Source organism: Cherax quadricarinatus, chromosome 9 (genome assembly GCF_038502225.1).
Source record: "Cherax quadricarinatus isolate ZL_2023a chromosome 9, ASM3850222v1, whole genome shotgun sequence".
NCBI lineage: Eukaryota > Metazoa > Arthropoda > Malacostraca > Decapoda > Parastacidae > Cherax > Cherax quadricarinatus.
The window spans coordinates 24117413-24136434 of NC_091300.1; the positions used below are offsets into that span (position 1 = coordinate 24117413).

Consider the following 19022-nt stretch of genomic DNA (forward strand, 5'->3'; position numbering starts at 1 on the left):
CTTGTTAATAATATTTTTTTTTTGCTTCAACAACAAAAATTAAATGCTAAATTTTAAATATTCCAACAAATCTGTTAGGTCCTTAACATTGTACATGGTGGAGGTAACTGATGTTCCTGAGAGCCATGCTGTCTTTCTGTAATTATAGAAACCTTGATATGGACTAGGATGATGTGATGGTGAGAGATGCCTTGGGCAAAGTGGATGCAGCTGTACTGTCTCTGGACTAGTTATCAAAGATTCATGATGAGGTGTTTATGGCTGTGACTAGTAAGGTCTGTCCTTTGATCACTAAAAGCATCTTGATTCATGACTTTGCCCCCTTGGTATGATTCTTCCATTACCTAGCTATGGAGGTCTCATACAAGTGTGGAGCTTCAGTGATGTAGATTGCCAGGAAAAGCAAAAGCACAAATGACACAATTGTAAAAATGCTAGACCTGCTTTACACAGCACTTGAAAAATATGAATATCTATTAGAACTCTTATCAACCCAAGGAAAGCTTTTGATACAGATCACAGTATCCTACTCCACAAACTTGATCATTATGGTGTAAGAGGCCACGCACTTACATATTTCAAATCACTGTTTTGGCCGTATATATACATCTTATGAGCCAATGTTTTTGACGTATTAATATGCGTAAATTTTAGCGGCTTCAAATAAAGCAGGAGAAAGCTGGTAGGCCTACATGTGAAAGAATGGGTGTGCACACAATGAAAAAATTCGGGGACTCAGTGGTGCATTGTGGGAACACCATTTTGTAGTCCTTGTTCACCATGCCTCACCACTGCCTTACTCCCCAGCAAATTGGAGGTCTTTTGTTCCCAAGTGATAGCTCTAACACCGATGGAAGTGCCAGTGAAAGTGAATTTCATGGTTTTGTGGAGGGTGTGACCAAAAGCAGTGCCCAGGATAATGTAATTAGTGATGAAAACCCAGATGACCCACAACCTTCCACCTCTGGTGTTGGGCCATCTCATTCACATTCACCTGTACTATTTCCCCGTGTACAGGACTTAGATGTGAGCAGTAAAAGTGATAATGATTTCCAAGCTACTGAAAGCAGTTCAAGGTGCAACAGTGAGGGGAAATATTCTCCAGTGAATTGGCAGTATGTACAATGCAGCATGTGTTCTGGGAGTGAGCCGCCATATGCCATTCCAAGGGGAAGTAGTAAATCTCGGAGGACATCCTCTGACCCTACACCACAGACTGATAGTGAAGATGACGATGTTGTTACAATGGGGATGGATAAAGCGCATGGGGCAGCAGGTGGTGGTGGTCATGGCGGCATGAGTCATGTGGCACCAGGAGTGGGCCACACTGCTAACTTAGCACAGCCTGAACAAAGTCCACCCTCAACCACCCCCACAACCTGCACAACCACAACCACCTGTCAATATCCAGTACCCACCAGCAGACCACATCTGGGATTGACAGAAAGGTGCCAATTTTGTTCCCAATCCCCATCACTTTGATGAAACACAAAGTGGAATATGGCCATCGTGTACACTTGGGAACAATGCCACTGAATTGGAATGCTTTCAGCTATTCTTCGATGAGCCCCTGATGGACAAAGTAACACATACTTTGAATACATCATGGCAAACACAATTCTTTCACCAAGATCATGGCCACACAAGTGGAAGGACACAACTGTGGCAGAGATGTATCTGTTCTTTGCCACAATAATGCTATGCCACATGTGTATAAGCACACTGTCACTACATACTGATCGACTGAATGCCTGATTTCAACCCCAGGTTTTAGTGATATTATACCAGTGAATAGATTCTTCTGCTACTGTTACGTATGCTACACTACTCAGACAAAACAATGCCTGACAGAAACGACAGGTTATATAAGATCAAGAATATGTTCTGTACCTGAAACATTTGCTGTATGCATTTTTATCCCTTCAGAAAGCTTGTTATTGATGAGTCTGATTATGTTCAAAGGCAGACTATCGTTCAAGCAGTATATACCAAGTGTGATTGCAAAAGTGGTCTGGTTTTGGATATCATTGTGTACCTTGGCAGTAATACATTGAGAGATACCAGGAAGTTATTGGGTATCTCTGGTGATGTGATTAGAACAATGATGGAACCATATCTTCGTAAAGGGCATATATTATATACTACTGATAACTGGTGATTTCTTGCGAGTGAACATGACAAATGTGTGTGGCACAGTGCGTGGAAATCGTAAGCATATGCCTAGGTTCCACGCAGGCACTTGTAGAAGTGAGGTTCAGGAGTTTGCTGCCAATGACATCATGGCATTTCAGTGGCATGACAAATGTGATGTCACATTGTTGACATCAGTTTACCGAAATGAAATGGCAGACAGTGGCAGGCAGAATAGAGACACCAATGAACCCATTCTCTGTAATAACCCATAATCTGTAATATCTGCCTGTGTCATCATTTGTGATTGTCTCAGACTCCCTTAGTGCTTTACAGGCTATACAGAAATTTGATACACCTCACCCCTTAGTCCTCCATATCCAACTTCGGGTATGCCGCATCTCTTCCAAGCATAAAGATATTGTTTTTTGTTGGGTCCCTGGTCATGTTGACGTACAGGGCAATGAACAGGCAGACACTGCTGCGCGGTCAGCAGTATATGACCTACCAGTTTCATATAGAGGTGTTCCATTTATGGACTATTTTGCTGCAATAGCTACCCATCTTCACACCCGTTGGCAACAACGTTGGTCTACTCTGCTCAGTAACAAACTTCAATCTATTAAACCGAGTATAGGTTATTGGCTGTCTTCTTGTCACCAGTGTCGAGGTTGGGAGACTGCTCTCTCCTGTCTTCGCATTGGCCATACTCGTCTTACTCATGGTTATCTCATGGAGAGGCGCCCTGCTCCTCTCTGTGAGAATTGTCAGGTTCCATTATCGGTTAGCCACATTCTGTTAGACTGTCCACTTTATCAACGAGCACGCAGAATATACCTCCAACGTCGTCTTCGCTCCGCTTCTCTCTCTTTACCTTCCCTTCTCGCTGATGGACCCACCTTTCATCCGGATTCTCTCATTGACTTTTTGACAACGACTGACTTACTTCACAAACTCTGATGATACCTTCAGCCCTTTCTGCCTCAATCTCTTGCTGCCCTCTACCCCCGCACTATCTCCTGCCCCGCTGTTCTCTGTAACCTACTGATCATCCCTCCCCCCTTCTGCCGCCCAATACCCTCGCTTCCTTCCCTACCCCGCAGCGCTGTATAGCCCTTGTGGCTTAGCGCTTCTTTTTGATTATAATAATAATTAGAATTAATCTAAGTCTGCCTGAAATGCCTAGCCATGCTAGGTGTCCTAGTGGCCCCCTCTGTAATTAGTATTGTAAAACATGTAAACCACACAGTATCCAAAATCTGTAAACCCCGCATTGTAATCCTTATAGAGAATAAACTTGATTGATTGATTGATTCTAAAACCTGCAGCTGCGATGGACTACAACCTCAATATGCGCTTAGTGGACAAATGTGATATGCAGATTGGGTTTGCTGATTGTGGTTGCAGGAGTTATAAGTTATACATAAAATTTCCATGCTGATGCTTATAACATGTACAAGCTGAAGACCAACAACAAATCACCATATGGTAAATTTTGTGTGTCAGTCATCAGACAAATAATATTCAAGTACCAAGGAACAACACCTGCAATAGTCCAGCACCCACAAAATTATCAACACATACCCTCTTGTCTGAGGCCTGGTAATCACTACCCCATACAACTGCCTCTTACTGCTTTCAAGAAGAGTGCTCAGAAGAGGTGTTTTGTCTGTGCACATACCACAAAATGCCCACAAAAATGCAGAGACACTCGTTTTATGTGTGAGGAGTGTGAAGTGCCACTATGCATATATCCATGTTTCAAAGAATTCCACAAGCTGCAGCAGTTCTAGGAAAGTGTCCAGTGACTGTACATTTGTATATATATTATAGAACAATAGTAATAAACAATTTTTTGTATTGTTTGTATAAACAAGTTTTGTAAACAATATATTGATGATAATGTTTGTGTGCTTGTGTTGCATACAAGTGTATATATGAACAGAGCACTTTACTTTGGTCTCATAGGCCACATAAGTCTCTTGGAAAAAAAAAATATTGAAAAATACAAGAAACCTTCGAATGGGACTAAATATGTGTGCGCCAGGTGAGCGGCATTTGCCTCTGTTGCTATACGCGGCTCATTTTCTGCCAACTTTATGCCTCTATATCTCGGTAAGTACTGATCACAAAAATTTTTTTTTTGGCTTAAAACACTCTGCAAATTAATCCTAACATTTTGGTAAGAAAAGTTTCTTTTTTTTTTTTGAATATTTTGTGACATAGGAAGAAAGTTTCAGAATAGGGCTGCGACAGCTAAAGGGTTAAGGACACAACCTCACCAAGACCACTGGATACTGGAGTGCCACAGGGAAGTGGCCCTGATCCCCTGCTCTTCCTCTTATACATCAATGATCTTCCTAATGTATCACAATACCTTAAACCTATTCTCTTTGCTGACATGACTTATGTCATCTCCCACCCTAATCTTGCCTCACTCAACACTATTGTTAACAAAGAGCTACTAAAAATATCGACCTGGATGACTGCTAATAAACTTACACTTAATATTGACAAAACCTTCTACATTATGTTTGGGAGCAGAACAGGTGATGCCCAGCTAAATGTTATAATTGACAACAGTCTTATTGCTAAACATAATGAGGGCAAATTCCTAGGCCTGCACCTCGACAGCAACTTGAAATTCAACACCCACATCCAACACGCAACAAAAAAAAAAAAAGGTATCTAAAACAGTTGGGATCCTCTCCAAGATATGTTACTACGTACCACAATCAGCTCTACTCACACTATACTATTCACTCATCTATCCCTACCTCACCTATGCTATTTGTGTCTGGGGATCAACAGCAGCAACCCACCTAAAGCCAATAGTAGCCCAACAAAAAGCTTCAGTAAGAATTATCACATAATCCAAAGCCAGACAACACCCCCCTCCCCCACTCTTCAAAGACCTAACTTACTCAATGTACAAAATATTCACACATACTACTGTGCAACCTACATTTATGGAACCATAAATTTTAATATTAATGCTGAACTAAGACACTTTCTTGATAGTTGCAACAGGACCCATAGACACAATACCAGACACAAAAATCTCTATGACATTCCTCATGTCCGGCTAAATCTACAAAAATTTGATGTACATAAAAGGGCCTAAAATCTGGAACTCTATGCCTGAAAACTCTAGATCCACAGACTCAACCACCATATTTAAAACTACCATTAAAAAACATCTTATCTCCCTAACACATCCCAGCATCAGCTAACTACAGTGGATGCTCAGTTAATGATATTAATCCGTTCCAGAGAGCTTGTCCTTAACCGATTTTATTGCTATCCGATTTAATTTTGCCCATAAGAAATAATGGAAATCCAATTAATCCATTCCTGCTGTCAGGAGGCATGACAGAATAGAACTTCAATATGACGCTATTATCAACTCTACGTCTTATTTATCTATCAACAATTCATCTAATATGACATAAACAATATTAATAACATAGAAACATGATATATACTCTAGAATGAATAAAATATGTCATAATGTATGTGAGGATAAGTGGTGGAAGTGTTGTTGCTGGGTTTATAATGACAACCGAGAGAAGCCGTACATATTAGTGGAGGAGGAGGCTTCTGCCACCACCACTATCTACAAACAATATTTTTTTTTTTTTTTTCAACAAGTCGGCCGTCTCAAACCGAGGCAGGGTGACCCAAAAAAGAAAGAAAATCCCCAAAAAGAAAATGCTTTCATCATCATTCAACACTTTCACCACACTCACACATAATCACTGTTTTTGCAGAGGTGCTCAGAATACAACAGTTTAGAAGCATATACATATAAAGATACACAAAATATCCCTCCAAACTGCCAATATCCCAAACCCCTCCTTTAAAGTGCAGGCATTGTACTTCCCATTTCCAGGACTCAAGTCTGACTATATGAAAATAACCGGTTTCCCTGAATCCCTTCACTAAATATTACCCTGCTCACACTCCAACAGATCGTCAGGTCCCAAGTACCATTCGCCTCCATTCACTCCTATCTAACACGCTCACGCACGCTTGCTGGAAATTCAAGCCCCTTGCCCACAAAACCTCCTTTACCCCCTCTCTCCAGCCCTTTCGAGGACGACCCCTACTTCGCCTTCCTTCCCCTATAGATTTATATGCTTTCCATGTCATTCTACTTTGATCCATTCTCTCTAAATGACCAAACCACCTCAACAACCCCTCTTCTGCCCTCTGACTAATACTTTTATTAACTCCACACCTTTTCCTAATTTCCACACTCCGAATTTTCTGCATAATATTTACACCACACATTGCCCTTAGACAGGACATCTCCACTGCCTCCAACCGTCTCCTCGCTGCTGCATTTACCACCCAAGCTTCACACCCATATAAGAGTGTTGGTACTACTATACTTTCATACATTCCCTTCTTTGCCTCCATAGATAACGTTTTTTGACTCCACATATACCTCAATGCACCACTCACCTTTTTTCCCTCATCAATTCTATGATTAACCTCATCCTTCATAAATCCATCCGCCGACACGTCAACTCCCAAGTATCTGAAAACATTCACTTCTTCCATACACCTCCTCCCCAATTTGATATCCAATTTTTCTTTTTCTTTATCTAAATCATTTGATACCCTCATCACCTTACTCTTTTCTATGTTCACTTTCAACTTTCTACCTTTACACACATTCCCAAACTCATCCACTAACCTTTGCAATTTTTCTTTAGAATCTCCCATAAGCACAGTATCATCAGCAAAAAGTAACTGTGTTAATTCCCATTTTGAATTTGATTCCCCATAATTTAATCCCACCCCTCTCCCGAACACCCTAGCATTTACATCTTTTACAACCCCGTCTATAAATATATTAAACAACCATGGTGACATTACACATCCCTGTCTAAGACTTACTTTTACTGGGAAGTAGTCTCTCTCTCTTCTACACACCCTAACCTGAGCCTCACTATCCTCATAAAAACTCTTTACAGCATTTAATAACTTACCACCTATTCCATATACATGTACTTGCAACATCTGCCACATTGCTCCCCTATCCACTCTATCATATGCCTTTTCTAAATCCATAAATGCAATAAAAACTTCCCTACCTTTATCTAAATACAGTTCACATATATGCTTCAATGTAAACACTTGATCTACACATCCCCTACCCACTCTGAAACCTCCTTGCTCATCCGCAATCCTACATTCTGTCTTGCCTCTAATCCTTTCAATTATAACCCTACCGTACACTTTTCCTGGTATACTCAATAAACTTATTCCTCTATAATTTTTACAATCTCTTTTGTCCCCTTTCCCTTTATATAAAGGGACTATACATGCTCTCTGCCAATCCCTAGGTACCTTCCCCTCTTTCATACATTTATTAAACAAAAGTACCAACCACTCCAACACTATATCCCCCCCTGCTTTTAACATTTCTGTCATGATCCCATCAGTTCCAGCTGCTTTACCCCCTTTCATTCTACGTAATGCCTCGCGTACCTCCCCCACACTTACATTCTGCTCTTCTTCACTCCTAAAAGATGGTATACCTCCCTGACCAGTAATTTATAAATAAGAAATATAGTATACATTTTAATTTATAAATAAGAAATATTTGCATTTTAATTTATACATAAGAAATATTTGCACCTACCTTGGAGGAGATGTTAGTTTAATTATGTAGTTAGTTTGATGGAGTGTAGCAGATATGCACGGAGTGTAGCAGGTATGCAGGGAGTGTAGCAGGTATGCAGGGAGTGTAGCAGGCATGCAGAGAATGTAGCAGGCATGCAGGGAATGTAGCAGGGAGTGTAGCAGATATGCAGGGAGTGTAGCAGGCATGCAGGGAGTATAGCAGGCATGCTGGGAGTGTAGCAGGCATACAGGGAGTGTAGCAGGCATGTAGGAGGCGAGAGGAAGGCGAGTTTATTATGCTTCAATATGACGCTAATATCTCTACTGCTTATTTATCTATCACAATTCATCTAATATGACATAATAAACAATATTAATAACATAGAAACATAATATATACTGTAGAATGAATAAAATATGTCATAATGTATGTGAGGATAAGTGGTGGAAGTGTTGTCATTGGGTTTATAATGACCACTGAGAGAAGTCGTACATATTAGTGGTGGAGGAGGCTTCTGCCGCCACCACTATCCACAAACAATATATGTACGTAATTTATAAATAAGAAATACATGTATTTACATTTTAATTTATAAATAAGAAATATTTACATTTTGAGCAAGGGGCTAGTAACTCCTTATCCTGTATACATTATACTAAAGTTGAAAAGAGAAATTTTTGTTTTTCTTTTTGGGCCACCCTACTTCGGTGGGATACGGCCAATTTGTTGAAAGAAAGAATGAATTTACATTTTAATTTATAAATAAGTAAGTTTATTCAGGTATACACAAATACAGTTACGTACATAGATTATCATACATAGCAGCATATGTGTAAAGTACCTAGGATAACCCAAAACAAGTCAGTGACTTATTTCCATTGAGGTCCTTTAATATTTACACTTATATTTACTTTTATACTTACACTTTTATATTTACAATTACCTTGGAGGAGATGTTAGCTTAATTAGTTAGTTTGATGGAGGAGATGCTGGCAGAGGTTTAGGGTGGTGGAAGATACGTAGCAGGCTGGCATATGTTCATTGGCCCGATACACATCCAACAACACTGGAGAGTTACTTTCGTGTCGCTTTTCTATCGCTTGCTCGCTTAACTTACTTGCTACACTGGCACTATAGCCTTTATTGATACCTGCTGCTTTAGTATCATACATATTGTAGAATCACTGAATCACTACAGAAGGCACATTCTCCCCTCTCTCTTCCTCCTCCACTTTGGTACAAGTTTTTTTCTTGAATTTTACTGTGTTTCTTTCCTTCTTTATCACAGAGCTGGCACTAGAAGCTTTCTTTGGGCCCATAGTAGCTTATTTAGCAGTTACAAGCACTAAAAACAATGGAATAATACAAAATATATTGCATGTACGCGTGGAATCGTCCTCCCTGGCTTGTAAACAATGGCACACTGGCTTTATATGAGCTCAGGCCGTGCAGACACGTTCGGGACAAATGTCCTTAACTTAGTTTTCCATCGTTAGCTGAGCCAACATTTTGACGCAAAAATGCATCGGTATCTGATTATGTCGCTATCCGATAACATCGTCAACTGAGGGTCCACTGTATGTGACAACCACTTATTCTCTTTTTTGTATCATGAATACATCCAGGAGGTTTTGTGGGTGAGGTGCTTAGACTTCCAGCAAGCATGCATGAGTGTATTAGATAGGAGTGAAAATAAATGGTATAAAATACCGACACAATGGAAACATAAACACATATGCAGTTTAATGTGATCCTTTATTGACAACGTTTCGCCCACACAGTGGGCTTTTTCAAGCCCACCCCAGGTAGATCTGTGTGTGACTTGAAAAAGTCCACTGTGTGGGCGAAACGTTGTCAATAAAGGATCACATTAAACTGCATATGTGTTTATGTTTCCAGATAGGAGTGATTGGAGACGAATGGTTTTTGGGACCTGATGAGCTGTTAGAGTGTGAGTAGAGTAATATTTAGTGACAGGATTCAGGAAGAGTTCTGGAAATGGGAAGTACAATGCCTGTATTTTAAAGAAGGGGTTTGGGATACTGGCAGTTTGGTGGGATGTGTAACAGGATGGTATCTATATATATAATTGGGGCCCTGATATTGTAATTATTTCAGGTCACTTTTTATATTGTGTCTTTTTATATGTTTCTAAACTGTTGCATCTGGGCACCTCTGCAAAAACAGTGATTATGTGTGAGTGAGGTGAAAGTGTTGAATGATGATGAAAGTATTTTTGTTTTGGGAATTTTCTTTCTTTTTGGGTCACCCTGCCTAGGTGGGAGAAAGCCAACTTGTTAAAAAAAAAAAAAAAACACCTAAATGACTGTAAACAAAAAATTCCTAATATAGCTATTGCCTAATAAATCTTAAGTTAGTCCTAAATTTGCCTAAGATACTCTCCCAAAATAGGAGCTTTAATAGAAACAGTGTATCATGCCAAGAAAAAACCATTCCCATTACTAAATTTACTAATTGTAATATTTTTGTATGTTTTGTACTACCTCACTATTATAAATCTAATTAATCATTTAGTTACCTAACTTTTATATCAGTATGCAATAAGGTATATTAAAATATACTGCTCCATTGCCTGTTTCAATATAGAGTAAGAATTACGATTAGTCTGCCCAAAATGCCTAGGCATGCTAGTGGCCTTCTTTGTAATTACTATTTTATAGTATGTAAACCACACATTGTAAGCTTTGTAAGGAAATAAACATTTTCATTTTCATTTACCCTCTGATCATGAAGCAGGAAATAATAATATAATCAAATAAACCACAAAACCCAAAGGGCTCAAATAGCATAGTAGAAGTGGGGAAAAAACAGAATTTGTTGTGGCAATCAGGATCTCCTGTTTTACAATCTGAATGGCCTGCTCTACCTACTTCTGAATCTTATTAGAAAATAGAGCATAATCATTTGGACCTTGATTTAACTCAAGTGGCTGCAGAGTTCTCCATGTTTGTTCCAGCTAGTGATTTATCACAGTCTGTCTTTTCTTAGTTGGCAAGGAGGGGGTTCTGGGGTATATCATGGGTTCTAATAAGGCAGTGTAGGTATAAAGGTATATCAAAGGTATAGTGTGCATTAGATCCTGTGTTTCAATGATCTTCCCCACAAATGAAAGTGTTGGGAAGAAGTTAGTTGTAGAAAGAACCTTTTTTTTAATGTAGCACCTAGATTGTTCAATGGATTGCCATTGTCTGTTAGAGTCAGGAATCTTCAATTTTTCAGGTCTCAGTTGAGAGCACATCACTTTAACTAGACCTTATGATCCTGATGATCATACTGTCAGTCCTTAATGTAAATTTTAGTATTTCTTCTTTGGTGCTATTGTATCATTTATGGCACTGTGAATTTCTTGAAAGAACAGCCACTCAAGAAAAAAATAAAAATAATTCTTCATAATATTGCATAAACAAAATCCTGCTACTTTGAATGTAAGAATCTAGAAAAAAAAAATCATTTAATATGTAAGCAGAAGACCACAGATCCCCTCCAAAGAAACTTGTGGAAGGACTATATCTACCCTTTAATAATATTAAGAGCACACAGGCACCATAGAACTTTTTTAACAGTAAATATATTTTAATACCAACCATTTTTTGTCAAAATACAACTTCCCGTTTTCAATTTTTGGTTCATTGCCGATAGGATCAGCTGGTGTTACAGATGTTGTATCTGCAAAATGTAAATAAAAATATTATAGAATGATTGTCTTTAGTGTGTGCTATTAATCTAATACAACATATTATATACTGAACACATGCTTAACATGAACTGGTAATTATTTTTGTACAGTAGCAAAACTGCTTGAAGTATCTCCCATCTCTGAAAACCCAATGCATTCATTAACATTTATGTATGTAATTATTGGTGGTGATACTGATAATAGTTAAATGAATACATGGAACTTAATGAGACATTTATTAAGACAACATTTCACCCATAAGGGGCTCCATTTCCTTATCTTCATTAATAACTGAAAGAAACATGCCTTCCAAATTAAGCTCTCCATGCAGTGACTCCAGATCTGGCAAATTAATTATCCAAGTTGCCCAAATATCTGTGCACCACTGTCAAGAAGACATCAAAGTCACCACTGCTATAAGGGTCTCCAAGAATCTCAAATCTAATATGTACCTTGCACGCAGAAATAGTCCATGCAGGCATTTAACCCTTTGAAGGTTGACAGGCCCTCTCCGAGACTCGTTCTCAGGGTCGGCCAAATTAAAAAAAAAAAAGAAAATCTCTTATGAAAAGATAGAGAATCTTTTCCCGATCATAATGACATCAAAAGTTTGAAATTTGATGAAAAACTTACGGAATTATGCTCTTGCGAAGTTAGTGGTCTCGGCGATGTTTACACATCGGCGATTTTGCCCACCTTGAGCCCCATTTTAGGTCAATTCCACTGTACTAGTCGACAAAAAACATGAATATTTCGCTAGAACTCCATTTTTTCTATCGAATGAGTGCAAGAAACCACCTATTTATCAATTTCAACTATCCAGTACAGTGGTCAGAATTTAGCAATTTTGCCAATTTCACACAAATTTCAAAAGATGCCAATTTCCGAATAGGGTCCAGAATAAACAAGAAAGACATTCCTTGGACTAAAATGACATTTCCTCTGTTCATTAGTCACATCTCAAGGCCCCTCTTCCATTCTTTTGCTTTCCACTTTGAATTTTTATTCTCACAAAAAATAGAAGATTTACTGTTATGCAGACTACGGCATTAGTGTAAAAAATGGTATAAATAATATTGGCGCACTTGCAAAAGAATATTAGACTCACCAATTGACGTGTATTGGACGCTTGGCATGATCTGTTTACTTTTGAACTTTGGTAAAAATCGAACATTTCTGCTACTTTGAGCTCAATTTCAAGGTACTTTTCATTTTAAAACCAATCAAAATCATCTCAATTTCTGTAATATGTCTTCTATTCTATAAAATGAGACCAAGAAAACTAGAATACAACAATAAATACCATATGAGAATACAGTGCAAAGTCGCTGTTTTATTCCAAAAAAAACGATCAGTTTTTTTTTTATCATTATGCAATGTGTGCTGCAGGATTTTTTTATACTGTGCACACTGACCACATAGACCCATTCTTTCTATGTAGGCCTACCAGCTTTCTCCCACTAGATTTGAGGGCGCTAGAATTTAGGCATACTAGTACGTCAAAAACCCTGGGTCGTAAGCCGTACTAGTACGACCGAAACCCTCAAAGGGTTAAGGCATTCCCCTGATTGGATGTGAAAAAGTACACAATGGAGAACCATTCTGCAACATAAAAAAAAAAATGTTTGAATGCACAGATTTACACCAGCAATCGGAAAAACCACTAACCACCTTATGTAACGGAAAATTGGTCTGTCAAGTTATTCCAGAACCAGACACATGGAGGTGCAAGTGAGAGTCATCTCTTACATGTGTCCAACACTAACAGACTAGGCAGATTTTTCACCTCTCAGGTGCTTGCACAAATCCTACTTCAAACACGTGACACTACCATCACTTGAGATGATGACTACTACTATCCTACTACTGCTACTATTCCTGTTACTAATACAGTATTACTATTATTATTATTATGACTAATTACTACTACTACTTTTCTTACTACTACTACTATTACTACTACTTCTTTTACTACTACTTCTCTTACTACCACTACTTCTCTTACTACTACTACTACTCTTACTACTACTACTTTTACTACTACTACTACTACTCTTACTACTATGCCTCTTACTACTACTACTATTCTTCCTCCTCCACATATTGGCTTGACAAATTCCCTGGTTGGTGAAAAGTTGTCTTAGTACATGTCACATCAAGATGCATGTGTGTTCATTTACTTAAACATTTACGTAGCTCTCCACAGCAAACACTCTTCCATATGATGGACTCCCTTTCAAACACCACCCATTAACATTACTTCTGAGCATCTCTAAATCCTTTACCTTACATATTCTTGTTTCATTAAGCAAGACACATTTAATTCCATTATGTGAATGCTTGAAACCTATTCCTGCAAGCTAGAGCTAGTGATAAACAGTCATAATTAAATAGTAGTGAATGTTAAACAACTATATTTTCCAGAAGTTAAATTAAAAAAATTATATGCTCATAGTAATATTTTTTGGAGTGACATCTGAGCACCTCTGCAAAGAAAGGTGAAAGTGTTAAATGAGGCAAAACTGTTTCTCTCTTTTCTGGGTCACCCTGCCTTGGTGGGAAATAGCCGACGTGTTAAAAGAAAAGAAAAATAATTTATAACTTAAATATGTTCTGAAACTAGACAAAAATATCTAAAGACTGACTATACACTTAAACAATAAGCATAAAATTTTCTCTTTGTTGAAGTTTAACCCTTAAACGGTCCAAACGTATATATACGTTCACGCGTGTAGCGCCCCAAACGTATATATACGTTCACACGTGTAGCGCCCCAAATGTATATATATATGTTTTATTTTTCATTCGTTCAAAATTGGCGCGATAGGCCTGAGTCACCTAGACATGAGTGAATGGGTGTGCGCGCTCAGTGTGCATGGTATGAAAAAAATTTGGGACGCTTGGGTACCACATGGTAGGTCCAGTTACATTCAGCTCCATCTTGGGTCAACATCATGGCACATCCTCATGATTCACTCACACCTCGTCGTATTAACACTCTACTATTCGAGGAAAGTGATATAGATCGTGAGTTTAGTGGATATGACACCAATGGGGCTAGTAATATTGAAGGAATTAGTGAAAATATCGACGATAACCCAGATGACCCTCAGCCCATCACCTCTGGGGTAGCGACACCTGTCCTAGGGCCAAGCACCTCTGGGGTAGCCAGTGTGGCCACAAAAGACCCTAGGCCAAGCACTTCTGGGGTGGCCAGTGTGGCCACACAAGACCCTGGGCCAAGCACATCTGGAGTGGCAAGTGTTACCCATAGGCAACTTCGCAAGAGGAAACTATCATTTTCCCTGTGTTTTAGTGATAGTGAAAGTGATGTAAGTGATGATGAGATTGATTTTATGCCTATCGAGGATTCATCTAGTGATAGTGAAGTTCATTATTCACCAGTGAAGCGTACTTTTAGGCATCGTTATTTACATTCAGGCAGTGTGCCATATGCAATCCCCAAGGGTCCTGGCAGGTCACGATCCAAAACCCTGGCCACTGATAGTGAAAGTGATCATGAAGGGGAGTATGCGGGGATGGAGGAAGTACTGGTGGGTGGCATGGTGCCTGGACCACATGGCACAGTGGGTGGACAGACAAAGGACCACCCGGCATCCCCCCAACCATGTGCTGCCTCCACTCCTGTCCCTCCTCCTGCTACCCCTCGCCCCATGCCAAAGGTCCACCCTGCACCATGTGATCGTGAGTGGAACTGGACACAAAGTATATTCGTGCCACAGCCTTGTGATTTTGATGCTAGTGGAAGTGGTATCCAGCCAGAATGTTCCATAACGAATGAGTCTACAGAGTTAGACTATTTCCAGTTGTACTTTGACGAGCCTATAATGAACTTGATAGTGACCCAGACAAACAATTATTACCAATATGTCATGAACAACACAGCAGATGTTGGAGAATTGTCATGGCTGCACAGATGGAAAGACACAACAGTGGCTGAAATGTATTTATTCCTTGGCACTGTCATGCTAATGCCACATAACTATAAGAACAATATACGTAATTACTGGTCTACAGACCACTTCATCAGTACTCCAGTTTTCCGTGACCTCCTTCCCTGCAACAGATTCACTCTGTTGCTACGAATGTTGCACTTCTCAGACAGAAATACGCCAAACAGAAATGACCTTCTATACAAAATCCGGGAAGTGTTTATGTATTTGAAGCAGAAATTCAGTGTATACTTTTATCCCTTCAAGAACATTGTTGTCGATGAGTTCTTGATTTTGTTCAAGGGACGCCTGTCATTCAAGCAATATATACCAAGCTAACGTAATTGCTTTGGTATAAAACTTTTTGTTATGTGTGACTGTGAGAGTGGTGTTGTGTTGGATGTAATTGTATACACCGGAAAAAACACACTCGATGATGACAAGACAGATGTTGGGCATTTCTGGTGATGTTGTTCGCAGGATTATGGAACCATACCTTGGCAAGGGCCATACATTGTACACAGACAACTGGTATACAAGCCCTATGCTCGCTGATTTCCTACGTGTGAACAATACTGATATATGTGGAACTGAGAAGGAATAGGAAACATATGCCAAGGTTCACTGGAGGCAGTGTTGAAGTTGAAGTGCAAGTGTTTCATGCTAATGACATCATGGCACTGATGTGGCATGGCAAACAGGACGTGACATTGCTGTCAACCATCCACAGAAACGAGATGGCACAGACAGACAGACTGAGCACGTTCAACAAAGAACCTATTGTAAAGCCAGCTGCTGTTGTGGACTAAACGAACAATATGCGACTAGTTGACAAGTGTGACATGATGATAGGGTTTGTTGACTGTGTATGTAGGAGTCGCAAGTGGTATATAAAACTGTTTTTTCACCTTGTAGACATTGCAGTGCTCAATGCCTTCAATATGTACAAAATAAAGACTGGAAAACGACAACGTTTTGCAGATTTCTCTTTGAATTTTGTCAAACGGATAGCAAGAAACTATGGTACCACACCTGTACCTGCCCCTCAACAGCGATCTGTCACACCACAACCTGTCCCCCAACCACAGCCAGTGGGGAAAGTGCCAGACCGAATCACTCCTAACTGTCACTATCTGGTACCAATACCACCTACCCAAAAGAAGAATAATGCCCAGAAAAAGTGTATTGTGTGCTACCACACAAAGCAGTGAAGAGTTTTTACGAGGATAGTGAGGCTCAAGTTAGAGTATGTAGGAAAGAGGGAAATTATTTCTCAGTAAAAGTAGGCCTTAGACAAGGATGTGTGATGTCATCGTGGTTGTTTAATATATTTATAGATGGGGTCGTAAGAGAAGTAAATGCGAGGGTCTTGGCAAGAGGCGTGGAGTTAAAAGATAAAGAATCACACATAAAGTGGGAGTTGTCACAGTTGCTCTTTGCTGATGACACTGTGCTCTTGGGAGATTCTGAAGAGAAGTTGCAGAGATTGGTGGATGAATTTGGTAGGGTGTGCAAAAGAAGAAAATTGAAAGTGAATACAGGAAAGAGTAAGGTTATGAGGATAACAAAAAGATTAGGTGATGAAAGATTGGATATCAGATTGGAGGGAGAGAGTATGGAGGAGGTGAATGTATTCAGATATTTGGGAGTGGACATGTCAGCAGATGGGTCTATGAAAGATGAGGTGAATCATAGAATTGATGAGGGGAAAAGGGTGAGTGGTGCACTTAGGAGTCTGTGGAGACAAAGAACTTTGTCCTTGGAGGCAAAGAGGGGAATGTATGAGAGTATAGTTTTACCAACACTCTTATATGGGTGTGAAGCATGGGTGATGAATGTTGCAGCGAGGAGAAGGCTGGAGGCAGTGGAGATGTCATGTCTGAGAGCAATGTGTGGTGTGAATATAATGCAGAGAATTCGTAGTTTGGAAGTTAGGAGGAGGTGCGGGATTACCAAAACTGTTGTCCAGAGGGCTGAGGAAGGGTTGTTGAGGTGGTTCGGACATGTGGAGAGAATGGAGCGAAACAGAATAACTTCAAGAGTGTATCAGTCTGTAGTGGAAGGAAGGCGGGGTAGGGGTCGGCCTAGGAAAGGTTGGAGGGAGGGGGTAAAGGAGGTTTGTGTGCGAGGGGCTTGGACTTCCAGCAGGCATGCGTGAGCGTGTTTGATAGGAGTGAATGGAGACAAATGGTTTTTAATACTTGACGTGCTGTTGGAGTGTGAGCAAAGTAACATTTATGAAGGGGTTCAGGGAAACCGGCAGGCCGGACTTGAGTCCTGGAGATGGGAAGTACAGTGCCTGCACTCTGAAGGAGGGGTGTTAATGCTGCAGTTTAAAAACTGTAGTGTAAAGCACCCTTCTGGCAAGACAGTGATGGAGTGAATGATGGTGAAAGTTTTTCTTTTTCGGGCCACCCTGCCTTGGTGGGAATCGGCCAGTGTGATAATAAAAAGAAAAAAAAAGTGTATTGTGTGCTACCACCAAAAAACGACCCCAACAGTGGAAGGACACACGATTCATTTGTCACCAGTGTGGGGTGGCACTCTGTATGAATCCATGCTTCATGGAGTATCATACAATTGTTGAGTTCTAGAAACATAAGTGGGACATGTAAATACTTGTATATAGTTGTAGATAATAGAATGTGATTCAGCCAGGTGTGCAAAATCACCTGTCAGTGTGTACATGTGTGTTATGACAATATGATAATAATTTCGTATATAATATTGGTGTATAAACAAAAATTGGCATTAATACCAAAAGATTTACTATAAAACATAATATCATATCATGAAAACCAAGAAAATGAAAAAAAAAAAAATGGAAGAAAACGATAGATATGTAGAATTTCTACAAGCGGCAGCGCTCGATGTTGCCGTCAGGTGATTGCCAAGTGCCAACTTTGCGGCCTCATATCTCGGTAAGTACTGACCCTAAAAATTTTTTTTTTTAGGCTAAAACACTTAAAAAATGTGTTCTTTTTTCTATAAAAAAAAAAACTTTTTTTTCAAAATACATATTCGGGGAGCTGCGCGAGTGAACATATATATACGTTTGGACCGTTTAAGGGTTAAATGCAACAGTTTAAAATCAACATTGCTGAAAAATTACACATGCCCTTCTAGGGGTTGGCCACAGCAGAAACAAATCCAGGTCATCCTAGCTACTACAAAAAATCAAGTATATATTGTAGATGAATGGTTCACAGAACCGACACGTTGATAAATTAGACATATGTGCAACTCTTGAGTATCTTTATTGAGGAAACGTTTCGCCACATTGAACAAATGTGACACCACCTCATCTGCTGCACCTCTCTTGCCTATGGTTTATAAGCTGCTTCTCCGCCCATATGCCGTATTCTATTCAAGATTGATGGACTGACCATATCGACTCAAGGTTGAGGGACTGATTACCTCATTCTCCTCCTGTTCTTCAAGTTTCTCCTATGTATGGACTGATGAAGCCACTGTGTGGCAAAACGTTTCCTCAATAAAGATACCCAAGAGTTGCACATATGTCTAATTTATCATCAAGTATATACATGTATACAGTTTGAAATTTGATATTTTCACAAACTCACAAGATCTGTGAAATTATAAATGA

General features: G+C 39.5%; 1 protein-coding gene across 1 annotated transcript in view; it reads right to left on the reverse strand.

Moving 5' to 3' along the window:
• LOC128686135 (sin3 histone deacetylase corepressor complex component SDS3) overlaps positions 1–19022 on the reverse strand; it is a 71399-nt gene that overhangs the window by 2348 nt on the left and 50029 nt on the right. The window contains exon 6 of the mRNA XM_053772838.2: positions 11371–11452. Coding sequence (XP_053628813.1) covers positions 11371–11452 — 82 coding nt within the window. The remainder of the gene's footprint in view (positions 1–11370; positions 11453–19022) is intronic.